At 50.8% G+C, this 26,061-nt stretch overlaps 1 protein-coding gene across 1 annotated transcript; it reads left to right on the top strand.

The window, feature by feature from the left end:
* Positions 1 to 1,338: 1,338 nt before the first annotated feature.
* IDS (iduronate 2-sulfatase) lies at positions 1,339 to 24,209 on the top strand. Its single transcript, XM_045883586.3, has 9 exons — positions 1,339 to 1,572; positions 2,017 to 2,153; positions 2,765 to 2,942; positions 5,910 to 5,998; positions 7,586 to 7,786; positions 9,323 to 9,493; positions 13,496 to 13,622; positions 15,772 to 15,945; positions 19,201 to 24,209. The coding sequence occupies exons 1-9, from the start codon at positions 1,476 to 1,478 to the stop codon at positions 19,671 to 19,673; spliced, it is 1,647 nt and encodes a 548-aa protein (XP_045739542.1). The 5' UTR covers positions 1,339 to 1,475; the 3' UTR covers positions 19,674 to 24,209.
* The last annotated feature ends 1,852 nt before the right edge of the window (positions 24,210 to 26,061 follow it).

Genomic DNA, 26,061 nt, shown 5'->3' with positions numbered 1-26,061 from the left:
TTGAGTTTTAATTTCTGGAGCTACAAAATAGGAATGATAGTAGTAGCATCTAGCTCACAGTGTTGCTGTGAGAAGAAAACAAGCATGTTGCCTGGGTTATAGGAAGCCCCCAATAACAATACTAGTATTTATGCATTCCTGTATGCAAAAAGAGAGAGAGAGAGAGAGAGATCTGCAATCTTCCTGGCATTGTGTTAGGTAATTTCACTGGGAGGTGGGGGGTGAGTCAGAGACGGGAAGAGAGGGACTGTGATGTCCTTCTCAACCTTCAGTCCCAGGCAGACGGTGAATTCAGGTTTCTTGCCATGGAAGGAGTTAGGACCCTCACTCCTCCCATCTCCTATGCCTTCCCCATCTCCAGTTCACTGCCAACCACCCCAGCCTCTGTGCTGTCCCCTAACACCATCACATGGGCTCCCCACAATGGCTGCTCGCTCTGCCTGGAGCACCCTTCTTGCAGACATCCGTGTGGCTTGCTCCCTTACCTCCTTCAAGTTTCTGTTCAAATGTCACTTTACTAATGAGGCTTTGCCTGGCCACCCTACAGACAATAACAAGCAACTCCTCCTTGCCTTATTTTTGTCCAGACTGGGCATGCCCACTGCCGTTTTTTATTTGGTTATTTATTGTCGGCAAGTTCCACCAGGGCAGGGACTTAGAATTCCTGAGCCACCAGCAGAGCTTGGTATACATATCTGCAGTACTTAATAAGTACTTGTTGAACAAATGCATTAAAAGGGGGTCCTTTTAGGGGCGCCTGGGTGGCTCAGTCGTTTAAATGTCTGCCTTCGCTCAGGTCATGGTCCCAGGGTCCTGGGATGGAGCCCCACATCAGGCTCCTTGCTCAGCGGGGAGCTTGCTTCTCCCTCTCCCACTCCCCCTGCTTGTGTTCCCTCCCCCCCTCTCTGTCAAATAAATGAAAAAAATCTTCAAAAAAAGGGGGTTCCTTTTAGATGGAGGAGAGAATGGCATTTGGGCTGGTCTGCGAGGAAGTGTGACATTTACGGTGAAGGGAAGGGCTTCCAGGTGGAAAGCATAACACAAGCAAAGGCAAAGAGGCAGAAAACTGCTGGTTAAGGACAGTGGTTGCATCGCAAATCTTTGGAAACACCCGGAAAGATTCTCACGGCAGCTCCCCAAGGCGGTAGTTGCCGGCGGGCTGGCGGGCCTGTGAGGCGGACGGCTCAGCTGGGCGGGGCCGGGTCCGCGCTCCAGGCTCGGCGCTCGAACCCCGGCCCCGCCCTCTGTGGCCGGGATTACGCGCAGGGGCCTCGCGGGCCAGCAGGCCCCGCCCCCCTAGGGGGCGGGGCGGGTACGAGGCACGCAGGCGCACTAGCATTCGGGCCCCGGTGCCCGGGCCTGTGGGGCCGGCGGCGGCCGCTTCGCGCAGACGGCGTCGGCGACGTGGGGCCCGCGTCCGGCCCGTCCGCCGCAGCCTGTCGCCGTCGCCCCGGAGTGACCGCGCCGGGGCAGAAATGCTGCTGGCCGGCTGGTGCCTGCTTTGGCTTGGCTTAGTCCTGGCCTCGGTCTGCGCCTCCCTTGAGTCTGCGGCGCCTGGCAACTGGACCATAGGTGCAGCCCTAGCCCTCGCTCAGATTGCGGTCTCCCTACCTCCTCCTCTGCCTACGTCCATCCTTAACTTCCTGTCTCTGTCCCATCTACTATTCCGTATAACATCCATCCTTCCTTTCCTCCCTCCTACGATCTTTTCTTCCCCCCCATCCTTCTCTCCCCCCCTAAATTCTTCTTTCCTTTCCTCTATCCTTCCCTCCCTCCCTCATCCAGGCTTGAGGCCATGCTCAGAGCCTAATTCTGCCACCCGGGACTGGAGCTTCTGTGCACCTACTCCCACCCTCCCTGAGGCACAACCCTAGTCTCCCCCTCCCTGGCTTGGTTGGCGGGGCTGTCCAGGGTGCAGGGGCCAGCCTAGGGCCACTCAGTACCCTAGCACCAACCATGGCTGGGGGTTCATTGTCAGTGCAGGTGATCTCACTGAAGCTCCTCCCTCCCATACAGCTCCTCTGAATGTCCTTCTAATCATCGTGGATGACCTGCGCCCTTCCCTGGGCTGTTACGGGGACAAGCTCGTAAGGTCCCCAAACATCGACCAGCTGGCATCCCACAGCCTCCTCTTCCAGAATGCCTTTGCCCAGGTATGTCTGGGGACCTCTAGGTGTGGGTGTGTGCTTTGTGCAGTGGGTTAGGGGATGGGGTCCTCCCAGCTACGGTTAGATGGCACCGATTGGGCCAGGCATCTCTGGAAAATGGTGGTAGAGAAAACCTGGTTGTGTACCGGCAAGGAAGCTTGTGCCTTCAAGCTTGGGCAGAGGTTGTCCCTTGACCCTAACATGCTCAGGATGGTCCTGCCCAGCTGTCTTCCCCAAAGGGGATTGCCTGGTGCTGAGAAGGAAGGGGTGTTGCAGAATGGCACTCTCAGGTCTGCTAACTGACCTTGGGCAAGCACCATGCAGCTTGCCCTCACGGGGCAGCCTTTAAGACCCTTGCTTCAGTTCACCTGTGGGACACCAGCACACAGGACACAAACATCTGCTTGTTTGAGGGGCTGAGTCTTTTCCTGCTTCTTTGTGGGAAGACTTATTCCTGGTGTCTGAGTGAGGCCCTTGTCCCACTGGTTGGCTTTGATCTGCATGACTCAGCTGCCAAGCTGTTTTGCTGAGGACTCTTGAGGTTGCCTGGTTACCTTTTAGCATCCAGACTTTGTTTGCCTCTGAGGACATTTCCCTCTGCTTCTGCTCCCTAACAGCAAGCAGTGTGTGCCCCGAGCCGTGTGTCCTTCCTCACTGGGAGGAGACCAGACACCACCCGCCTGTATGACTTCAATTCCTACTGGAGGGTACATGCTGGAAACTTCTCTACCATCCCCCAGTACTTCAAGGAGAATGGCTACGTGACCATGTCGGTTGGAAAAGTCTTTCACCCTGGTACTGTTTGCTGTCCAAAATCTGGGTTCTTTTCTGTTTTGTGCCCAAGGGCTGGAATCCCCCTCTGGGGGCTGGGGCTGTGTTTGCAGAGGCCTGTTTGGGCTGGGTGGACACCTCCTTAGTCACTGCTGTCTTTGTACAAAATACTACTTCTCACCTTAGCTTCATGTTCTCACCGAAAGTGAAAAAGGGTAGTAGGACTTTTTTCTTTCGGCAACTAGTCGTGGTGCTGTTTGGTTCCTTTGGCTTCTCAGCCGGAAGGAAGGGCACTGGCTGGGGAGGTGGCAGTGCTGGGTGCGAGTCCAGCTCTGCACCTGACTGACCCTCTGGGCCCCGGAATCCCTGTCAGTAAAGGGAGAGCAGGGTGGCTATGAGGATTTGCCAGTGAAGAGGCCCGCACTTGGGCGCGGCTGCCCATCGTCTGTGAGTTAGGTCAGCAAGAGGAGTGTAAGCTGGTGCCCAAGGCCTGAAGGGTGCCAGGGGCCACCAGTGCTGACTTCCAACACGGCCTGATAAACTGGCTCTTTTTAATGCCAAAATGAGAATGCTGAAACACAAACTTTAAAACTTTTTTAAAACCTATTGAAGTAATGCATGGTTATTTGACAAAAAGTTGGGGGTAAAAAAAGGAAAGTATAAACTAAAGGATATGAATTACTTGTAATTGCACCACACTGAGGAGGGCTGAAGTTTGATGTTCCCTCATTCCAGGCGTATTCTTTTTCTGATTTGAGATTTTCCTGTGTATACAGTTTTATGTTGTGAACGTTTTAAACAAACTTTTCGCCATATGGCTGCCCTTCGTGCATGTCACTTTTTAACAACAGCACGGTCGTCTCACGTACAAATCCACTGTACTTTAGTCTCCAGTTGATTTCAGGTCTCCACTGTCACACGTACTGCTGGGATGAACGTCTCTGTAGAGGGAACCGATGGACAGCGGTACCAGGGATTCGGGCTCTCGGGTTCCAGTCCCAGCTCTGCCACTTCTTAGCTGTGCAGTTCACCTTGGGCAAATCGTTCTTCCTCTCTCAGCCTCAGATTCCTTCCCTGGCAAATGAGTCATAGCTGCTTGGATTACCTCCCAGGGTAGCGTCCCAGTTCTGGTAGTTCAAGGGTGTGAAAGTGGGTTGAAAGCCCACTTTATACGACAGTAGTGCTTATTGCTAAGGACGAGGACTTGAACGTTTTCCGTAGCTTTGCCTTTGCTCACTGGTGACATCAGCAGGCTCAGCAGCCTTCTGGAACCCAGCTGGCCAGTCCAGGTTGAGGATAGCATTTGGCTGGGCTAAGTGGGGCCCAGTTTTGGAAAGTGTTTCTGTCAGGAATCGTGTGTCGCCAAAAGCCCACCATCAGAACTTTCCGCAGTTGGCGCTTACACCCTGACAGCCTTTGCCTGACTGAGCACAGCAGGAGGGGAGAGACACGTTTGGGGAGAAGAGGAAGTAGGGCAGAGGGAAGGCCGCGCTTCAGGAAGGGAGGCTAAGGAAGGCCCGAGTGGTGTTGATTATTAGATTGGGGAATCAGGCTGTAAGCAGCATGTCTTACCCAGAGAACGAGAGCTTAGGCTGCAGTCCTTGTGGAAACATGTTTTTCAGCTGGGTCTCTGTTCTCACGACCTTGCCTGCGAGGCAGGGACCTGTTCAAGGAAGACAGCAGCTACCATTGATCGACTGCCAGCGACGTGCCAGTTCCTGTGCTGGCCGCTCCCACAGTCCTCTCCTTAGCAGCAGGCTGGGGGAGGTTTTAGCATCAGCATCATTGCTTGAGGAGGAACTTGAGGCTTACGGAAGTCAAGGAGCTTGTGCAAGGTTGCGCGGGTAATACGGGCAGTGCTGAGATTTGAACCCGGTTCTGTTGGCCCGCGCTGCTCTTTCCACTGTGCTTGCTGTGTTGATAAGCCCTGCACCCACCGCCCCCTGTCCCTCCAGTCCCACCTTGCCTGGTGCTGCCTGTTGGAGCCTGATGGTCACTATGCTGGTGACGCTTTCTCCTGTGGTTCTTTCTACCTACACTACCGTCTCTGCTCCTCCTGTCTCATCCCGCTAGGCGACGCTTCCCTTCAGATCCCGCACAAGCCTCACCGACTCCTCACAGCCCTCGCTGACCCATCACCTCTGTGGCCCCCCCCCCTTACACGGCACTTCTGCTCTCTAGATGGCTGGCCAGCCTTCTGTAGTTTCACTGTTCTTTTCTCTTCCCAAATGGACTACAAACTGCTGCACTTAGGGCCGGGTTTCTGCTTCATGAATGAGCACTGAACCTGGGGTCCTAAGGCCTGGGTTTGAGTCCCAGCTCTCTTATCTAATATGTGGTTGGTATCAGTCTAGGCACTGGCCTTCCCTGAGCCTCCCCTTCTGCACCTGGCGCATGGTGGTGCTGCTGCCTCTTTGTAGGGTCTGGGAGAGGCTCCAGCAAGGGCTCTGTAGGGCCGCGTTGCTGTAGCAGGCTGGCCGATCCTACCCTTTTGGGTTTCTTCCTCAGAGCGTAGCATGAATTGCCAGGGCTTAAGGGACTGGGAGGTCAGATGCCTAGTACTCAGATAGAAACCTAGAGAGTTGGCTTTAATGGGGACTTCTCATCATCTGCCTAAGCTCTTGATTTTATAGATGAGGAAAAAGTCCCAAAGAAGGGAGATGATACTTCTTTTTTTTTTTTTTTTTTTTTTTTTTTTAAAGATTCTACTTATTTGAGACAGAGAGAATGAGAGAGAGAGAGCACATGAGAGGGGGGAGGGTCAGAGGCAGAAGCAGGCTCCCCGCCGAGCAGGGAGCCCGATGCGGGACTCGATCCCGGGACTCCAGGATCATGACCTGAGCCGAAGGCAGTCGCTTAACCAACTGAGCCACCCAGGCGCCCGGGAGATGATACTTCTGTAGCTGTTCACGAAGTTTTGATTTGGAGTGGGGAGGGCATTGAAGGACCCTTCAGGTTTTATTTAATGACTTTCTTTTTCCCCCCCTTAAGGAATATCTTCCAATTATAGTGATGATTCTCCGTATAGTTGGTCTATTCCACCTTATCATCCCTCCTCTGAAAAGTATGAAAACACCAAGGTAAGGATGTGAAAGGGGTACTGTTCTGAAGAGGAACTGCTTTTTCCCTGTGTAGCGGGATTAAGCTTAACTGTTGCGTATACCTCACGTTCTTTCAAGCTGGTTATACAGTGAAGTTTGTGGGTTTTGTCTGTGATCATGACTTGACAGAGACGGGTGTTACGATCTTTTTTTTTAAAGATTTTATTTATTTATTTGACAGAGACAGAGAGAGAGAGCACAAGTAGGGGGAAGTGGCAGGCAGAGGGAGAGGGAGAAGCAGGGGAGCCCGATGTGGGGCTCCATCCCAGGACCCCAGGATCATGACTTGAGCCGAAGGCAGACGCTTCACCAACTGAGCCACCCAGGCGCCCCAGAACTTCATTACTTTCTTTTTAAAGATTTTATTAAGTAATCTCTACACCCAAAGTGGGGCTCAAACCCCCAACCTTGGGCGCCTGGGTGGCTCAGTCGTTAAGCGTCTGCCTTCGGCTCAGGTCATGATCCCGGAGTCCTGGGATTGAGCCCCACATCGGGCTCCCTGCTCAGCGGGAAGCCTGCTTCTCCCTCTCCCACTCCCCCTGCTTGTGTTCCCTCTCTCGCTGTGTCTCTCTCTGTCAAAGAAATAAATAAAATCTTAAAAAAACAAAACAAAAAACAAACCCAATCTTGAAATCAGGAGTTGCATGCTCTACCGACCAAGCCAGCCAGGTGCCCCAAAACTTCGTTACTTTTTATAGCCAAATAGTATTCTATTGTGTGGGTAGAACACATGTTATTTATCCATTCACCAGTTGGTGGACATTTGGGTTGGTTCCACTCTGTGGCTACTACTAACAGTACTGCTACAAACATTCACGGACACATTTTTGTGTGGCTTAAGTTTTCTGTTCTCTTGGGTAGAATTGCTAGGTCAAGTATTTGTGTGGACTTAGGTTTTCATTTTTCTTGGTGTCCCCCTAGGTGTGGAATTGCTGGGTTATGTAATGACGCTCTGTTTAACTGTTTGAGGAACCGCCGGCGTGTTTTTCCACAGCAGCTGCCCTGTTTCACACCCCCAGTGGCTATGGATGAGGGTGCCAGTTTCTTCCCGTCCTCGCCAGCACTTGTCATTGTCCAGTTCTAAAATTTCTAGCCATCCTAGCACGTGTGGGGCGGTAGCTCACTGTGGTTTTGACTGGCATTTCTATGATGAATAATGACATGAAGCATCTTTGCATGTGCTTATTGGCCATTTATCTGTCTTGTCTGGAGAGACATCTATTCAAGTCCTTTGCCCATTTTTTAATTGGCTTTTTTTAAAATTATTGAGCTGGAGACAGATTTGTTTTGATCATTAGTTTCCATGGGTTTCCTTTAATTAATTATGACCTGGAGACAGAAGATTAACAGCAAGAAGCTAAGTGCTGGGGATTTCTGGCCTCTGCCTGGAGAAGAGGAGATGCTTCTCTGTTTCAGTTCTCCTTCGTGTGTGCCCGGCCAGGGTACATGAGGCGGACTTAGAGGGCAGCTGCTGTGAATGCTAAATCCATTGTGCGTGCACACCAACCTTCCTGACTTCTCTTTCTTGCATTTAAAGAGCTGACTTGATATGTTTTGTCTTGAAAGACATGTAGGGGGCCGGATGGAGAACTCCATGCCAACCTGCTTTGCCCCGTGGATGTGGCGGATGTGCCAGAGGGCACCTTGCCTGACAAACAGAGCACTGAGCAAGCCATCCGCTTGTTGGAAAAGACGAAAACATCGGCCCGCCCTTTCTTCCTGGCTGTTGGGTATCATAAGCCGCACATCCCCTTCAGATACCCCAAGGTGAAGAGCTGCCTGACAGCTGACCCCACACCTCTGTGACAGCTGTGTCATTTGCTGAAGGAGGGGTTGGTGTAGTGGGGCCATGTCCTGCCATCCCTGGTCACCAGGGGTGCCTGATGGTGCTATTGTACTTAGTGGCATGAAGATGGGATTCAGAGGTCAAGGCTAAGAAGTAGGCTTAGGGCATGTAAGAATCTTGTTGGGAATGCTCGGCTTCCTCCCTCTCCACTGGAGGGTTTTATTTCTTTTCCTTGAACTCGGGGAGCACGTGTTGGGTTGGACGGTAACATCAACATGGAGAAGTCAGAGCTGGCCGCTGATGCCTGTGGTAAGGGACGGTCCTTGGGGCACAATTCCAAGGGCCGTGAAGCCCTCTTCAGTAATTGGCATTCCCCCTGAGCCTGGCACGTGAGACCCCTTCCACACAGGGTGCTGCATTGCTCGTTGCAACCTGAGTGCTGTGCTCACCTGTCTATCATTTAGAGTGTATAATCTCTTCTTTTTAAAAATCTTTTTCAGTTTTTCCCTGTTGTGTCTTCCCTGGGCCTGAGCAGCGCATTCTTTTGACTTTGTAAAGAATGCCCCTCATTTGTGTTGGGAGTGGAGAGCCAAAGGCGTGCTCTTTGATGCTTCGATTGGCCCAGGGGATCTCACCTTCCTAGCAGGATCTGTCCCCCTTTGACGGAGGGAGACTCACTTCTGCCTCTTGTGCAGACAGGAGCTCACCTAGCCGGCCTAGCTGCTCTCCTTAGCAAGGCCTGCTTGCAAGGCTGGCCTTTGGCCGGGCTCTGGGAACCTGGACCCTGGGAGAGTTCGCACCGCTCCCCAAGCGAGGAGTGGCTCCCTGTGCCCACACTGTTTACGCACACCCCTGCTCTCCCGCCTAAAGTCTGTGGCGTCGATATGTGCAGGCAGAGGGGGCCTGGGTGGGCAGCCCCAGTAAACAGCCCGCGTGCTGAGGCTCTAATGAGCTTCCATGGCAACAGCATCTCACACACGTTGTTACACAACTCATTGCTGGGGGAATTAAGCACGTCCTGTATGACTTCACTGGGAGAGGATTCTGGAAGCTTGTGCCTGGTTTTCCCTGGGCTTCGCTCACGTGGCTTTGCCCTTTGCTGATTGTGTTTGGTAGCCGCAGGTAGGACTGTTCTAAGTTCTGTGAGCACTCCTGAGGAGTTGCCAAACCTGAGGGAGGTTTTAGGAACTGGAAATATCCCCTACCCCTTTTCCAGCTGGAGGGGAAGTAGGAAGTGGGGACAGAAATAGGATGACGTTGATTTGTATGAGAAAAGAGCTGTTGCTGCTTGGTTTATAGGAAACAAGTGGCATGATTTCATTACCATGGGCATCTTGTGACAGTGACCTTAGGCCTGACCTTCAGGTAGGGGAAGCTACCTGGGGAGTGTCAGTGAGTCACCGTGTAAACACATCCCGGGCTTAGAGAAAAGGCAATAGAAAGACCTGGAGATTCCCAGCCTTGTGCCTTTGCTGAAAGAATGACAACCTGGTGTCTTTGTGTGCTTTTCCCCCAAGGAGTTTCAGAAGCTGTATCCCTTGGAGAACATCACCCTGGCTCCTGACCCCCACGTCCCTGCTGGCCTTCCTCCCGTGGCCTACAACCCCTGGATGGACATCAGGAAGCGGGAGGACGTCCAGGCCTTGAACCTCAGTGTGCCCTATGGCCCAATTCCTGTGGATTTTCAGGTACCAGGGACATATTTGGGGGAATTCCTGGGCTCTTATGTATGGCATGATGTCATCGGTGACAGCACCCCACCTATCGTGTCTTACTCAGAATCTTCTCTGTGCTAGGTGTCTTCTGAGGCGCTGGGGCTGGGGGTGGTCTGGAGGAATTTAGGATATGGGAAGTGCTGGGTGGTTATCGTCTCCCAAGCCGTGTCTCCACTTGCAAAGAAGCGGTGGGGGGAGGGCATCTGGAGATGTGGTGATTGACTGGATGTTGGCACTGGGGTAGGGAGGAGGTCTGGATGACCCATTCACTGACTCATGGGGGATGCTGTTTAATTCATGTGACAGTTCATCAGCTGTAGAGTGGCGGGTGGCTACCGTGCAGCTCCAAATGTTCAGTTTGCTGGCACTTGCACGGCCCCTCTGTGGGAAGGCCTACGCAGGCACCTATCACTCTCGGCTGGTGGTGCACTGAGTAGGGCCTTGATGCAGAGGGAGCCAGGGCGCCGACGTGGCCAGTGCCATCCAGCTGCAACATCTGATGTCCCTTTGCCATTGTGTGGAGGCGGAGTAGCCACAGAGTTAGACTCCTCAGCTGACTCATCAGTCACCCTCTCCCTGGAGTGCAGAAAACATGCTGACCAGTGCTCTTTCTGGAATATTCCACAGGCAGCCTGCAGTGAAAGGTAGAGGGCAATGGTTTTAAAGGGTGCTTCCTGGACCACCTGCATCAGAATCCCCATGAGGGCTTGTTGGAAGTGCAGCATCCTGGCCCAACTCAGACTTGGGGGATTGGGAGCTGGAGGAGGGGCCTAAGAACTGGCATTTGCAAAAGCACCCCTGGCAATTTGGATGCACGCAGAAGCCTGCAAATACTGCCATAGGGTATAGTTCAGAACAAAACAAAATATCCAGGCGTCTCTTGCTAGTCAGAGCTGTTTGGACAGTGAGGGTTTGGGTGGTGAGGGGTGTGCGCCCCTTGTGTCCGTGGGACTCCCGAGGTTCACCTGGCAGTGGTGAGAGTTGGGAAGGGAGCGGCTTCATCATGTGGCTCTGTCCCTGACTTCCCGTCACAGGGGTTCTGAGAGCAGGGTTGTTCGAATGGCATCTCCGAGCCTGCACCCGGATGCCTTGTTAGTGCCGGTCACTTAAAATGTCCCTTTAAAATGGACTGTGTCCCAAGGAGGGTGCTTAGTGTTTTCTGTGTGTCATCTCCTCTGGTCCCCATGGAAACCGACTGGGGTACATGCCCTCCCTGTTGTCCAGGTGGAGAAACTACAGGCAGGGCGGTGTGGTGACTTGGCCCAGATCACAGAGTTAGTGCCATGGGGAGTCCAAATTCCCCACTGGAGACACGGAATGCCAGAGCCTCGTGCTTTGTCTTGTCAGTTCTTAACAGCCTGGGTTCGAATTCCCGTTCTCCCCCATACCAGCTGCGCAGCCCCTGGCAAGTCCCTTTACCTCTCTGAGGCTGTTTCCTTATCTGTAAAACGGAAACGAGGTGGAGAAAGGTTTCCAGCAGGGAGCACAGCGAACCTGAGAAAACATCTAGGATGGTGCCAGCCTCATGTGAGGGCTCCTTCAGATGCCCTCTCCCCACCCCCCTGCCCACTGGTGCTGTTGCCGCCCAGAGGACCTCCCTGGTGTGCTTGCGTGCTGCTCCCTGCCCCACATTCTCCTTGAACTTGGGCCCTGCTCACTGCTCTCTGGCAGCTTTGGGTGTCTGCGCCCAGGCCGCATCTCCCTGCGCTCTTGAGCCTCTCAGTTCTGCCCTCTTCAGCCTCCAGCCCTCTCGCTCTGCTCCACGGGAGGGAGGGACCTCAGGGCCCACCCTCGGGGGTGTGTCACCTCCTAGGCCGGCTCCTCCTCGGTCACCACCCTGACCACAGTCTCTTCTCACAGCCCTTTCACTCCACATACTCGTTCCCCACACGCCTCCTGGCGATTGTGAGTGGGGACTTCTCCTCTCCCCCTGGGCTTCGCTCCTGGGCAGGTGGCTTACTGTTCTCGCCAGCCCCTCGAAATACTTGTGCCCCGATCACAGGACGGTCCAGCCACCACTCTGCTCTCAAGCCCAAGGTCCTGAGACTGCTGGACTGAATCCGTGCAGCCCTGAGGTGGAGACACACAGGCCCAGCCTCCAGCCCCAGCAGTCCACCCACGAGGGCTCTCTGCTCAGGACTCTCTTGCCCCGTGCGGCTGCTCACCTCCTGTCCTTTACACCCCTCTTCACCATCTCTCAGCAGATGACACCATGCCCGCACCTGCCCTTCAAGGGAGAAGGAGGGAAATGTGGCCTTAGTGTCCGTTCATTCTTCATTCGCTTCTGCCCAGCCTCCTGCCTCCCCAGCCCACTCAGCGCTCTTACCTAGGTCGGCACTGACCTTGGCAAATAAAATTCATCCTTGTGGGACCTAACCTTCCCAAAGTCCCTGCTGCTTTCTCACTGTTGGCTGGTGCCACTCCTCCTTGGCCCCCTCACCGGTCCTCCTGGGCCCTCTCTGCCCCCCTCCTCTTTCTGTGTCTGCTGCTTAGGAGGTGCTGCTCCACTGGGTCAGCCCCAGGGCCCCCACTGGAACCTTCCTGCCCCTTCTCTCCTCCTATCCCAGTCTTGCTCCTGATTTCAGACATGTCTGTCCACTTGCCTGTGAGGGTCATTGCCACGCAATTGCCTGTGGAGACCTCTGCTTCCTAGGACCCATGGGGCCACGCCACCACTCCTGCTCTTCCTTTTCTCCTTCCTCCCCCTCCTCCTCTTCTTGTGCTCCCCATGCCATTGAATGGTGCCACCAGCTGAACAAGAAACCTGGAGTCAGCCTGGGAATCCTCATCTCCTTCCCCGCCGGCTTCCTCCACTGCCCGCACTCCTACTGGATTTCCCTGCATTCCCTTCAGATCCGTACTGCCCTCTTGCTCTGTCATGTCTTTCATGACCACTGCAGTCGGTCTGGGTTCGATTTGTTCATTCAACAAGTGTCTGTCAAGCTCCTCCTACGGGCCCAGCACTGATCTAGCGCCATTCATCCCCTGACAGGTGCTCTGGGCTGTTGTCAGACTCACGCACGTGAAGCCCAGATCGCATCAACTCACCTTGAATCGCCTCAGTGCCTCCCTTGGCCTCCAGCCTGGGTCCCTCCATTGCTCTTCTCCTGCCTGCTGGAAGGTTGTTAGACATGAGCCTCACATGCAAGCCACAGTCTGTGAGGACAAGCAGTTGCCGTCCTGCTGGGTTAAAAGGTAGTCAGAGGAAAGACCCAGCCATGGCCATTGTTATGGGCTCAGTTGTGTTCCTCGAAAACTTAAAGTCCTGACCCCCTCAGAATGGGGCCTTGCTTGGAACTAGGGTCATTTGCAGATGTCATTAGTTAAGATGAGGTCATACTCGAGTTAGTATGACGGGTGTCCCCATAAGAAGAGGAGAGAGACACACCCGGGAAGAAGGCCATGGGGGAATGGAGGGAGAGACGGGGGTGATGCGGCCACAAGCCCAGGAACACCAAGGCTGCCAGCCACCAGCAGCAGCTGCACGAGACGAGCCCCTCCATCAGAGCCCTGGGGGAGAGCGTGGCTCTGCCCACCGCTGCATCTCAGTAGCTGTCTCTTGTTCTAAGCCCCCCGGTTTCTGGTCCTTGGGGAAGGAATAGAACTTCGTTGGGTCCTTGGTGCCACCCTCAGCAGAGTTTGGAGTAACTGGGGGGGGGAGGGGTGCGTTTTAGTTTACATGGTCACCTCCTGGGACCCATAAGAATAGGTGAAGGAGACAGAAAGGGACAGTAAGTGGCACATCCGTCCGCTGTCACCTGTGCCCTAAAGTGAAATCTGATTTGCTTAGAAAAGAATCTCCCTTTTGGATCTGCTGTGGACCCTGGATTTCGCCAGGAGCATGTGGGCCCAGGGGCACAGATGGGGGGGAAATGTGCTTTATGTTTTGGCTGAGCGAGTCAAGGGCATCAGCAGAGGTGACACGGCTCTGTGCACACGGTTAAAGTGGCATCACTCTCCTCCTTTAACGTGCAGCGGAAAATCCGCCAGAGCTACTTTGCCTCCGTTTCGTACTTGGACGCGCAGGTTGGCCGCCTTCTGAGTGCTTTGGATGATCTCCAGCTGGCTAACAGCACCATCATTGCATTTGTCTCCGATCACGGTAAGCATTTTCCGGTCCCCTGGGGAGTCACTCAGAGCACCTGGACTTCTCTGCAAAACATGCTTTTCTAGATTGCCTTCAACACAGGCGTGTTCTCTTTTGGGAATCAGCAGTGCCCCAAGTCTGGGGTCTTGAGGTGCTTTTATGATGGCCTGTTAGTCCTGGGACCTCTCTCCGTAGAGGTGGGGCCCCTTTTGGGTCCAAGGAGCATCTTGGATGCTTGGGTGGGGACCTCGTGGAACCTTTTTTTTTCTGGATGAACTCAGCAGGAACCCTTCATTTGTATGGGGAGCCCTTTTAACCCATGCTTCCAATCTAGAGGGTTGGAGGACTTTTAGTTTTTCTTAGGAGGATCCGGAACAATCCTGGCACGGCCCAGCAAGGCCCTCGGACCTGACTTCACTCCTCCACCCCCAGTCCCTATATTCTTTCTGCCAAGAGCCTGGGGCTTGCAATGCTTTCTCTCTTTTAAGGCAGTTTCCCACTTTTTCCAAAAATGGAAACAATTTATTTAAAAAGATTCTTCTTAATTGGAAAATTTTTAACATGTCCAGGAATAGAGGATAAACAACAACCCCCAGTCCCCATCACTGTGCTCCCCAGTTACCCACTCCCGGTGGTCTTGTTTGGCTCATCCTCACCCCTCCCCTCCCCCCAAATTATTCTGAAGCAAATCCCAGGTTGTTTAGGTTTCTGAACAGTATCTCTAAAAAATTTAGCTCTTTTAAAATATAATCATACTACCATTATCATACTTAGAGATAAGAAAACGGTTCTTTAGTATCGTCAACTGTGTAATGGGACGATATCAACGTATAGTCGTTGTAAAAAGAAAAAAGGATAGAGAGCATACAATGTAGGGCCAGAGCACCCTGCCCTTCCCTCTTATCCCACCTGCCCAGGCCGACCTGGTGCTGACAGACCTTTGGTTGTGCAGCGACAGGTGGCTGTGGTGTGTGCGGGCGTGGGGATGTATGTAATATATAGTCATGGGACGAGGCAGGATCGATTGTGCTTATCAACTCTTTTGTTCCCTGGTTTGCTTTTTCCACTGGATGTCACGGACAGTTCTCCATGTGATTTCTCACGGGCCTACCTTAAGCCTTGTAAAGACCCACATTATTTTGTTATATACGGAGGCGTCATAATGTTTCGCTCTCTCCCTAATGGTTTGCCATCCACTTCTGACCCCTCTTGTCAGTGCTCAGTTTCCTGTCCCAGCGCCAGCACAATCCGCTGTGCCCGGGAAGAAGGCAAGGCCCACTCAGAAGCTCTCTTTGCTCTAAGGCCGCTGCATTGATTACAAATGGCTCTTCTCAAATGGCCCTCCTGAGATTCCCTGCCTCCAAACCACAAAAGCCTCTCGAATCCATACATGGCAGCTTTATGTGGCTTTGGTTATTTTGTAACATGAAATGCTCAAGGTGCAATCTCTGTTTTTTATATATTTTTTTATATCAAAAAGGGTGCTTAGAAGCAGCATTAGAAATTTCCAGCTCGAGTGGTCAAGCTGTCTTTTGCAAGGAAGGTTTTCAATCAGGGTTAAGAGGGTTGTGTTTTTCATGAAGGTTAAGGGTCTGCAATCAAGTTCTATTTTTTTGGTCTGTGCTTTATTTTAACAATTGAACAAGATATCTCTGCCTTTTTAAAAGGTGAGCGATGTGGCAGCATCGCAGTTCATGGTTTGGTGGTGCACCCCCTCAAGTGGAAAGTGGAACCCGTGGGACTTGTGTCCAGAGAGGGCAGCACAGGACAGGGCAGCATCCCCGCCCAGTCAGGACGAGCCCCTCTCAGGAGGGGAGGCCTGGCCTGCGTGCAGGGTTGGGGGGATGGGGGCGCTGGGCCCTCGGAGCCCAAGCTGGGTGCAAGTGTTAGTTGCTTGCTAAAAGAAGATAGTTTTGTTTGGGAATTTAGTATGTTTTTTTCCTTCTAGAGGTTTCCTCATTCAAGACAAATGTCTAACTTCAAATAAAGCAGTATTTAGGGAAGATCACCTTGTTTGTGGTAATTACAGAGGAATTTCTCCTATGTGATGAGTTTTTGCTTCCTCTGGTTTCTACAGCAGGGAGTGAAATGGTATCTTAAATGAACAAGCTGAGCTGTGATGTCATTATTTGTTTTCTCTTACTCTGTGCTTTTTGTGAACCAGGGTGGGCTCTAGGTGAACATGGAGAGTGGGCCAAATACAGCAATTTTGACGTCACTACTCGCGTGCCCTTGATGTTCTATGTTCCCGGGAGGACAGCTCCGCTTCCAGAGGCAGGCGAGAAGCTTTTCCCTTACATCGACCCTTTCGATTCTGTCTTGGAATTGATGGAGCCAGGTATAAAATATGCTGAAGTGATATTGCTTGATAGTAAACTCCCTCTACTTTATATGCAAACCATCTCACCGATTCATAGCCCGGGCCTTACCCAGCCCTGTCTTCCTGTCCAGGGTTGGCATTCCTGAGTACCTCTGGGTCCGGGAGGAGTGGCAGGGCCGGAGCCAACACGTACGGCCCCGGTCCACGAGGAGCCTGGAGAGGGGGTGGGACGAAGGAGTAGGCAGCATCCCCAGGATGAGGAGGACTGTCGTGGTGGAGATGACCGTGTGCTCCGAGGCTCAGAGGAAGGGGGCGGCAGACTCCTCCAGGGCAGGAGCCTGCCCCCGACAGATGAGCAGAACTCCGTTACCCGCACCCTTCGGGCAGGGACGCAGCCCTTCGTGAGGGAGGCATTTGCCACATTGGCAGCTCAGCAGTCTAGTGAGCCACTAGACCTATAAGGTCTGCCAGGTGACTCTGCTTCTGCCCTGCCCTCCCCAGCAGTGAAGGGCACGTTTACTTTGCCTTCCACGTGTCAGTCAGTCCCGGCCTTGCAAACGACACTGATACCTCTCCTCTCTAGGTGGAAACCCCCAGGCCTGCAGTTCCTTCACAGTAGTGATAGACCCATGGTTATCCTGGTCTCTGCTTTCCCCAAAGCTCCAGTTTAAAGAAAACATTTCCAGAAGTGTCCCTGGAACAAGATACCCTTTGCTGCCGCATGGGGCGACCTGTGTAGGTTCTTTGCCAGTTCTTTCTTGAGTTGATCTGCTCAGCACAGAGACGAGTTGTGTATGAGTTAGAGTACTTTTTCCATGAACTCTGCAAAACCAGGTTGCCCTTTTCTGGACTTCTGCATTTAATCCATCTAAATCCACTTAACATCTAAATCTTGTCCTTTATATTGATTTTTGTTGATTTGTTGTTGTTGTTGTTGTTCTGGCCCATCATTCTGGCCTTTCTGGATGTTTCCAAGTTTGCTTCATATGGCCCGATTTTATTTTCTCTACATTTGATTTTTGTATGCTGCATACTCTGTCTTCTTTCAAGTCATTGATAAAAAGCTTAACCCATCAGGGCATGATTATAGCCCTCTGTTTGCTTGGAGAAATCTGACAGGTTGAGAATGTTTTTTGAAACTTTTTTGGGGAGGTGTTCAGCAAGTTGTAAATTCATGTAACTGCACTATTCCCAGTTTATTCCCCAATTTTATCTCTAGCCTCTATCTCCTCTCTGAACTTTGGACTGGGATTTCCAACAGCCTGTTCCACTTGGCCAGTCTAACATGCCCAAGCTGGGCTTCTGGCCTTTCACTGTAAGCCTTTCTTTTGACCGTCTTTCCCCTCTCAGGGAATGGCCGTGCTTACTCAGGCCAAAAAATTGTGGAGTCCTCCTGACCCCTGCCTGTCTCCCATCCTCCCTACATATGTGATATGTAGTCTGTCTGCAAGCCTATCGCTCTCCATGCAGTCTGGCCATACTGCTTCTCACCGCCTCATGCTGCCACCTTGGATCACAGTGCCACATGTCCTGCTGGATTCCTGCAACAGCTTCCTGAAGTCATCCTGCTTGTGCCCTTGGCCCGTTGGAGTTCTTCCTCCTCACAGTAGCCAAAGTGATCCTGTCAAAACCCGAGTCAGGGGGTGTCACAGCCCTGTTCTGGAGCCTTCTGTGCCCCTGTCTCACTGAGTGAAAGCCCTTATGATGGCCAACAAGGCCTGACGTGATCTGGGCCCCCATTTCTCCCTGCCCTCATCTTTTTACAAGCATTCCAGGTAGCTGTCTTTGCAACAGCCCACAGTCTGGATTTATCTCATTGCTTCCTCATGACTAGATTCAGGGTAAACATTTTTGACACGTGCACTGCACGTGAGGTGGGGTCACAGTGGGGGCACTTCATGGTGGCCTTCGCTGTTGTTAGTGGTGCCAGATTTGATCACCTGATGAAGGTGGTCATGCCAGCCAGGTCTTGCCATTGTAGAAAGTATCTTTTTTAAGCTGCTTTACTTCTTTTCTTTTTCTTTTACTTACCAAATGTGTAGGAAATAAAATTGGGCTGTATAAAGCTAACTCTTAAAGATCCAGAAAGGCCAGAATGATGGCTCAAAGCCCAGATCTGTTTTAACAGGAATCAACATAAAGTATAGGATTGAGACTTTAAAGATGGCTCAACCACAATGAGATGTCGTTTCATACCCATTCTCAAAATAAATAGAAACCTACGGCACTGGCATGGCGTGGAGAAAGTGGAACCCTCACATTGCTGGTGGGGAGGTAAAATGGCGCAGCCACTGTGGAAAATGGCTTAGTGGTTCCTCACAAAGTTACACGTAGAGTTACCATGTGACTCCACAGTTCCACTCCTAGGTAGATATCCCACAGAATTAAACATAGGTATTCAAGCAAAAACTTGTACGTGAATGTTCAGAGCATCCTTCACAGTAGCCAGAAGGGGGAAGCAACCCATGTCCATTGCCAGATGAATGGAGAAGCCACACGTGGTCTCTCCGTGTAGTGGCATGTTGCTCACCCTTAAAAAAGGCAGGGCATTCTGACACCTACAACATGGGGGAACCTCGAGGACATCGTGGTCATTGAAGGAAGCAGTCCTAAAGGGACAAATACCGTGTGATTGCACTTACACGAGGTCCCGCGAGGAGTCCAGTTCATAGAGACAAGAAAGTAGGATAGTGGGTGCCAGGGGCTGGTGGGAGGAGGAGATGGGAAGGGAGTGTTCAGTGAGGACAGATGACTGTTCAGGAAGGTGAGAAGCGTTCTGGATATGGATGGTGGGGACGGCTGCACAACAGGGTGGATGTTTTTAATGCCCCTGAACGGGACACTACAGAACATCAAGATGGTAAACGTGATGTTGTTTGTAGTCTGCCACAGTCTAAAGGGCATGTGCTGATGTCCAGGAGGGAGTGATCTGCAGGGTAGTACTACTGAGACTCCGAATATCCTGTCCCCCAACAGATTTTTACCCAATGGTTAGGGCTTCTGTTGGTGATCCTTGCCTGAATCAGTGATTACACGGATGGTTCCAAAAGTCACAGATTTTTACAAGTGCCAACCGGCTGTGGGCACCTTCATTTTGCATCCTCTTGTGCGGTGAGGTGCCAAGTTGGCGTTGTTCCTAAACTCGTGGGCCCAAAATAAATGCAAGAGAACAAAAGACAACCTGTGGAGCCCAGACATGCTCCCTTCTTCATCCTGTGAGCTGTGCAGGCTTCTGTAAAGTAGTCTGTTCAGCTGGATTGCTTCCCGTTTCAGGCCGGCAAGTCACAGACCTCGTGGAACTTCTCTCTCTCTCCCCCACACTCGCGGGACTTGCGGGACTGCATGTGCCACCTCGCTGTCCCATTCCCTCATTTCATGTCGAGCGGTGCCGAGAAGGCCAGAGCCTTGTGAAGCATTTCCGATTCCAGGACCTGGAAGAGGACCCGTACTTTCGTGATAATCCCCGTGAGTCTATTGCCTATAGCCAGTACCCCCGGCCTGCAGATTCTCCCCAGTGGAATTCTGACAAGCCGAGCTTAAAAGATATAAAAGTCATGGGCTATTCCATACGCACGATAGACTATCGGTACACTGTGTGGGTTGGCTTCAATCCCCATGAATTTCTGGCTAACTTTTCTGACGTCCACGCAGGGGAACTGTATTTTGTTGATTCTGACCCTTTGCAGGACCACAACATGTATAATGACTCCCAGGGCAGAGACCTCCTCCGATCACTGATGCCTTGACTCCTGCCAACTAGCGAGGAGGGTGGGTATCACGTGCTCCCTTCCACCTGGGGAGAGGGGGAGTTAGGGCTGGTCATTTGGTGATCACCCATAATGGAAGCAACCTGAGGGGTAGGCAATCAAAGCATGCGTCAACAGTTTGACCTAAGACTATGTAATAGCCTAACCTTTTGATTCTTTATTAGAGTCTTTATTAATTTCTCCTTGGTAATCGGACTGGGCTAGGCTGAACTATTTTTTCCTTTTTTGGACAATCACAGCTTATTTATTGAGTGGATAAGCGTAAAGGGAGCAACTGAAAATTGTCATGCTTTTAGCCATCAAGACCATAATAACCAAACATAACACTGTACTCAAGAAATACTGTAATTATCTCTGGAATTTAGTGCATTTCAAAAAGTAGCCATTGGTCCCATTAGGTTTCACATGAAGTCCCTGGTTCTTTTGTTTATAATTTAATTATTTAGCCCAATATATTCAAAATATTATGTCAATATTTCAGGTTTCAGGTTTGTAAAATGTGCAGTTAAATAATGCTAGATGCTAGGGCCTTAAAGTCTTACCTTCAACTTTTGTTAATAAGATTGCAAATTTTCAAAATCCAGAGATATAATGTGCATGAAGTGATTATGTGGAATTTCTACATCAAATAATAAATAATGCTCAGTAAAGTAGGGGCATGAGATATTTGGGAAGTTCAGTTAGAAATGTTCAGGAACTTCTGGCCCAAATAATAATTTGTTAGCAAGTAATATGACCCTTGATCTCAAAGATCACCTATTGAAAGGCACTGTTATTCACAGTGGAAAACATTTAAAGGCATAACTGTATCCATGAATTGAGTCACTCAAAACTGTTAGTGTTCTCCTTCTTCAGGAATGGTTGGTTGCAGGTATTCATTTATCCAGGAGGCAGGAGATACTCTACTTTTAATTGCTAATTAAAGACAACACTAATTTTATTAAATTCTGAATTATTTTGAGCATTGGGAAAACTTCATTTAGTATAATATTAGGTAATTTCTAATCCCCCAGAACATAGTTCTGTATTCCCTAAATATGAAAGTAACCAGAAAGGCAGGTGGTAGTTATAATAAGCTTAGCCTACATCATCTTAAAAAGGATGGGGTAGTCACAACTCATATTTATAACACGGGGAAGCTGGTCAGTTACCAGTAGTCATCAGAGGAGTCAACCACATTCTAAATAAACATCTTACGTAGTCCCTGTATCGAAGTGACTTATTTCTAGTAATTCTCTCTTTACAAGTGCTTCAGTGTTTAAAGGTAAATGCTTGTGAAAGAAAATTCTTCAGCCAATTAGGTTAAGTTACTTAAGTGTATTAAATTGTAACAAAAAAGGCAAGATATTATAGTAAAAGATGACTTCAAATCAGTAATTTCAGGAATTTTTTTTTTTTTTTTTTTTAATTAGCCTACAGCAGAGGTATATATGGTAACACAGCAATCTTCGAAGTGATTAAGTGACTTAGTGTCCTGGCAACAGCAGTTTCTAGTTGAAGAGTGAAGGGCCCTATTCATCTCTCCCGATCCTGAGGCTCATCTTTCTTCTGGAAGCCTCAGCTTTACTAGTAGATGGGTTCCCTGGGCCCTTTATTTCTCCTTCTTCATCCTCTTTATCGCTCTCATCACTTCCACTAAGATTTTTACAATCTAGTCTGTAAATTCCTCGTGACATATTTTCAGTGTATTTAGCTTTATCTCCTGCTCCCCAGTTATAATGATAAGTTTTAACACGGGCTTTTATTTCACATCCGTTTGTTGCTCCTGTTGGCCGCAGTGTGTACACTCCATCATTTTTTCTCGCTTTATTTCTTTTTATTTTTTTAAAGATTTTATTTATTGGACAGAGACACAGCGAGAGAGGGAACCGAAGCAGGGGGAGTGGGAGAGGGAGAAGCAGGCTTCCCGCGGAGCAGGGAGCCCGATGCGGGGCTCGATCCCAGGACCCTGGGATCAGGGTCTGAGCTGAAGGCAGACGCTTAACGACTGAGCCACCCAGGCGCCCCGCCCCCCCACTTTTTTTTCAAAGATTTTATTTATTTATTTGAGAGGGAGAGAGCATGAGAGAGACAGAACACGAGCAGGGGGGAGGAGCAGAGAATGAGGGTGAAGCAGGCTCTCCGCTGAGCAGAGAGTCCAAAGCTGAAGTTGAAAGCTGAACTGTGCCAGAGAAGAGTGAAGTGACAGATAGGTCGGGGGTGCGGCTGCCCTTCTGGCAGTAATTCACCCGTGTGACCAAAGCCACATCTGGGGCTGGGTCTACACGGGGCGCTTTTGTGTGTCGATCTGTCTCTACCGGAAGTGCTTCTGTCTCCTCTCTTCTATGCGAGGACACTGGCCGAGTGCTTCAGCTCTCCTTTGCTTTTGGTTTCTCTCGGCCTCCCTTTACAACCTCTCTCCTGTTAGAAGCAAAGCCTGCATTTCCCGTTCAGTGGCACGCTCTTCCAGATCGTCTCACAGGTTATGGGTGGTTACTGTTTTTGACACCGAACCCAACGTAGAGCCACATTTTCTTTCCTTTTGCACGTCTCCCGCACACGCTGCGATGAACAGCCACGGTCTGGTTTTCAGACGTCAGCGCTGACCACATTCCTTATCCTGACTCGGCCCAGAGTGAGCACAGCTCTGTGGCTCCACACAGCCCTTCTCGTGCCCCCGAGCTGGGCACGTTTTCTTCATGGTTTGTAGAAAGCCCCCCCCATTTCACCCGAGCGGGGCTTCTTGCATACAGTGCGGGTGAAACCAGAACTAGCGAGCCCAGGAAATTTGAGTGGCCCCGTTTCAGTGGCTCACCAACGGGAGGGTGCGTCAGAGCCACCTGAAGCCTTGCTAAAATTCAGCGTGCGGGGCCCCGCCCACAGAGCTTGTGCGTCATCGCGGCTGGGGTGGGGCCTGAGAATGTGCATTTCCTACAAACTACGCTGCTCCCCCCGAGAGTAGACTTTGAGAATCACCGCTCCTCGGTGTGTGCTGTCCAGTGGCCACTAGGCACACGCGACTGTTTAAATGAATTAAGATGAAATAAACATTTCCCAAGCAGAATCTGGGTTAGGCTTGCCACATCTCAAGCGCTCATCAGCCTGACGCCGTTAGTGGCTGCCTTATTGGAGAGCACAGATCTAGAACCTTTCCATCGTGGCAGAAAGTGGAACGGAGCTGCCCTAGACTAACTCTGAACGCGAGCCGGGTCCACCCAGCGGCTGGCAAGTTCCGCCCGGGGGCTGATTGTCCACCCGGTGTTTGCGTGCACAAAGGCTTGTCCAGAGGCGCGCCAAGGCTGTTTGGTTGAAGCGCGGCTCGGGGAGTGTGCCCTCTGGCCCTCGGCGCTCACCTCCCCCAGGGCTAGTGCCATCGCCATCACCATCACCAGCCCTCTCACCTACTTCCCACGTAGCTTACCTCCCCTCCTCTTTCCTCCCTTGCTCCTGAAGAATCCACGTGTCTTCCTGAACTCCCTCTTTGACCCCACCCTCTGCGAACACCGTCAGTGCCTACTACGGGGTCCACACAGACCTTCGCTGAGCAGTCAGAGTCTTCCCTGGCTCCACAAAGCCCCTTTCCTTGGCCGACCAGTGTGCACGCTGGTCCCTGGCTCTCCCTTGCCGATCCCTGCCTCCCTGCCCGCCCTAGCTTGTCCCCTTCCCTCGCCGTTCATGACCATTCTTCACACTCACTCCCCCGCCCCCACCATCTCCATGAGGCTGGCACTCTGTGACTCTAGACCGCGTCGTGGCATGAAATGAACAGGAACATCGCTAATCAGTCTTGTGGCCACTTTGGAAAAAAGGTATCTTTTTCTGAGCGCAAAGTTAAAGTGTTAATTATAGAAAAACTGGAAAACAGAAATGTAGTTAAAGGCAAGAAAACGCATCAGTATTTTGCCCCAAGATGGTCACTTAATATCTTGCCTTCTTTGGGCTACGAATTTTTTACATTGCTGTGGTCATCCTGTGTGTTTTATCTTATAGTTTTATATTCTTCTTTTTCTCACTAAATATTATATGTGGTTACTACAAATTTCTGCAAAGATGCTTTATACTGATGGTAATATATTTTATTGTGTAGCTTTTTTCATAATTAACCTTCTTTCAATGATTGAAAATTCAGCTTATTTCCAAATTTTCGGTATTGTAAATAATGCTGTGATGAACAACTTGGCGAATAAAATATTTTTATGTATTTCAAATTATTCCCTTAGGCTTGTCTCTCTGTGCCAAATTGTCAAAAGCTTCTCTGTTTGGCCCCTCTCCCCACTCTTCTGCTACCTTAAGGTAGTAAAACTAAAAATAAAGCAAGCATACAAATAATAAAAACCATAAAACCAAAAAGCCCCCACCCCTAATGATAATGGGTGAAAGTGGTATCCTGTTTGACCTTGTAACTCTCTGCTTATCAGTGACCTTGATCATTGTTCTCTTTGTAAAATTGTTGGGTGTGTGTATTTCCAGTCATGTGAATTTGCCTTTAAATTTTGGTTATGGATTTCACTTTTTAAAATAAACAAATTGCTCTTTTCCTGTCTGATTTTTTTTTTTTTTCCTGTTAAACATGGAGACCCTTCCCAATCTGGAGATTGAACACATATTCATTTTCCTTTGCTGTTTTTGTGGTTCGGTTTTATACTTCATCTACCCCGTCTCTTCACTGATTATCAGAGTCACATATGCTCATTGTATAAAATGTGGAAGATGTGGAAAATGGTGAGGATGAGAGGAAGAGCCCCCTCCAGAATACAGCCATTGTGACATTCTTGCATTTCTCCCCGCTCTTTTTCCTGCCCACATACATATGCACAAATGTCCTTTACATAGATGAAATCTATCACATCCAATCCTGTATCCTGCTTCTGTGATCTAAAATAATGTTAGTGAGGCACCTGGGTGGCCCACTCGGTGGAGTGTCTGACTCTTGATTTTGGCTCAGGTCATCATCTTGGGGTCGTGAGATGGAGCCCGGGTCAAGCTCTATGCCCAGCACAGTCTGCTTGTCCCTCTCCCTCTGCTCCTCCCTCCTTCACCCTGCCCAGGAGGCGTCAGTGAGGTCACCCCTTGCCATCATTCAGAGAAATCTTGCCCTCTGTAGCCAGGGTGAGGCTCCTCCAGCCACCTCGCTCATCTCGCAGCACACACCCCCAACATTTTTAACTGATTAAGACTGGGTATATACTCAAAAATAATTAAAAGCAGAGATTGGAACAGATAACTGTGCAGCTATGTTCACAGCAGCATTATTCACAATAGCCAAAAGGTGGAAACAACCCAGGTGTCCATCAGGAGGTGAATGGAGAGACAACAACATGTGGTCTATCTGGACAATGGAGCATTATTCCATCTTCAAAAGGAAGGAAACTCTGACTTAGGCCACTACATGGATGGCCCTTGAAGATACTGCTCTAAGTCAAAGAAAGCAGACACAGACTGATGAATACTGTATGACTCCACTTCTGTAAGGTTCCTAGAGTGGCCAAATTCATAGGAACAGAAAGTAGAATGGTGGTTACCAGGGGCCGGGGAGAGGGGGACATGGGGAGTTAGTGTTTAATGGGGACAGTGTCAGGCCTCACTGTGTGAGGGGCTTTGGGCATCCCTTCTCTTTGCCCAAGTCCAGCCTTCACACTACAGCTCCTTTGAGGAGTCTCTTGAATTCTGGCCTGGGATGGCGCGTTGAACTAGAACCCAGCTGCCCCCTTTGGCTCCGCCCAGTATCTCTTTTGGCCGGAGGTATAGTCCATCGTGGTTGAGCCTGCTGTCAGCCCAGCCCCCTCCCGCCCCAGTGCACTCGGTGTCCCCTTACCTTGCCCGGGCAGTCTCTCCTGGGAGACTTGAGACACGAGAACTTGAAGCTGAGAGGGTTGTCACTAGTCGGTGCCCTCAGATCGCCTACAATGTTGCCGTGATGGGTCAGAGTCCCCACTGCTCTTGGCACCTGCCTCCCATGTGCTCCTGAAGCTCCTGCTGATATCCCGTCCACTTACCTACCCGGTAGGGCAGATGCTGTTTTCCTCTCGAGTGTTTGCTGAAGTCCAGGCAGTCTGATGTGGTGGAGAGCCCATCCTCAAGGGCTTTGCTTGGGGGCTGTTATTCCATGTCCCACCCAGGATCGCTGGCAGCCACTGGTGGGGATCTCTGGATTCCGGACAACGGTCCTAGGCCTCTGATGGGGGTGATTCCAGGCTGGAGAAAACAAACGTGGCTTGGGTTGGCTCTGGTGTCTGGGAGGCCACCTGCAGGTGCACGCAGGGGGCGGTGCGGCAGAGCCCAGGCGGAAGGAGCGGAGCCCCGCCGGCGGTGGGGAACAAAGGCTTGCTGTCCAGTGTATTTGGCACCTGCAAGGAAGCCAGACTTAGGACGTGGGCAGAGAGAGGAG

This window comes from Mirounga angustirostris, unplaced genomic scaffold, assembly GCF_029215605.1.
Source record: "Mirounga angustirostris isolate CCGP_5_RB_7025 unplaced genomic scaffold, mMirAng1.0.hap1 SCAF_11, whole genome shotgun sequence".
NCBI lineage: Eukaryota > Metazoa > Chordata > Mammalia > Carnivora > Phocidae > Mirounga > Mirounga angustirostris.
This window is presented reverse-complemented; position numbering and strand designations above follow the sequence as displayed.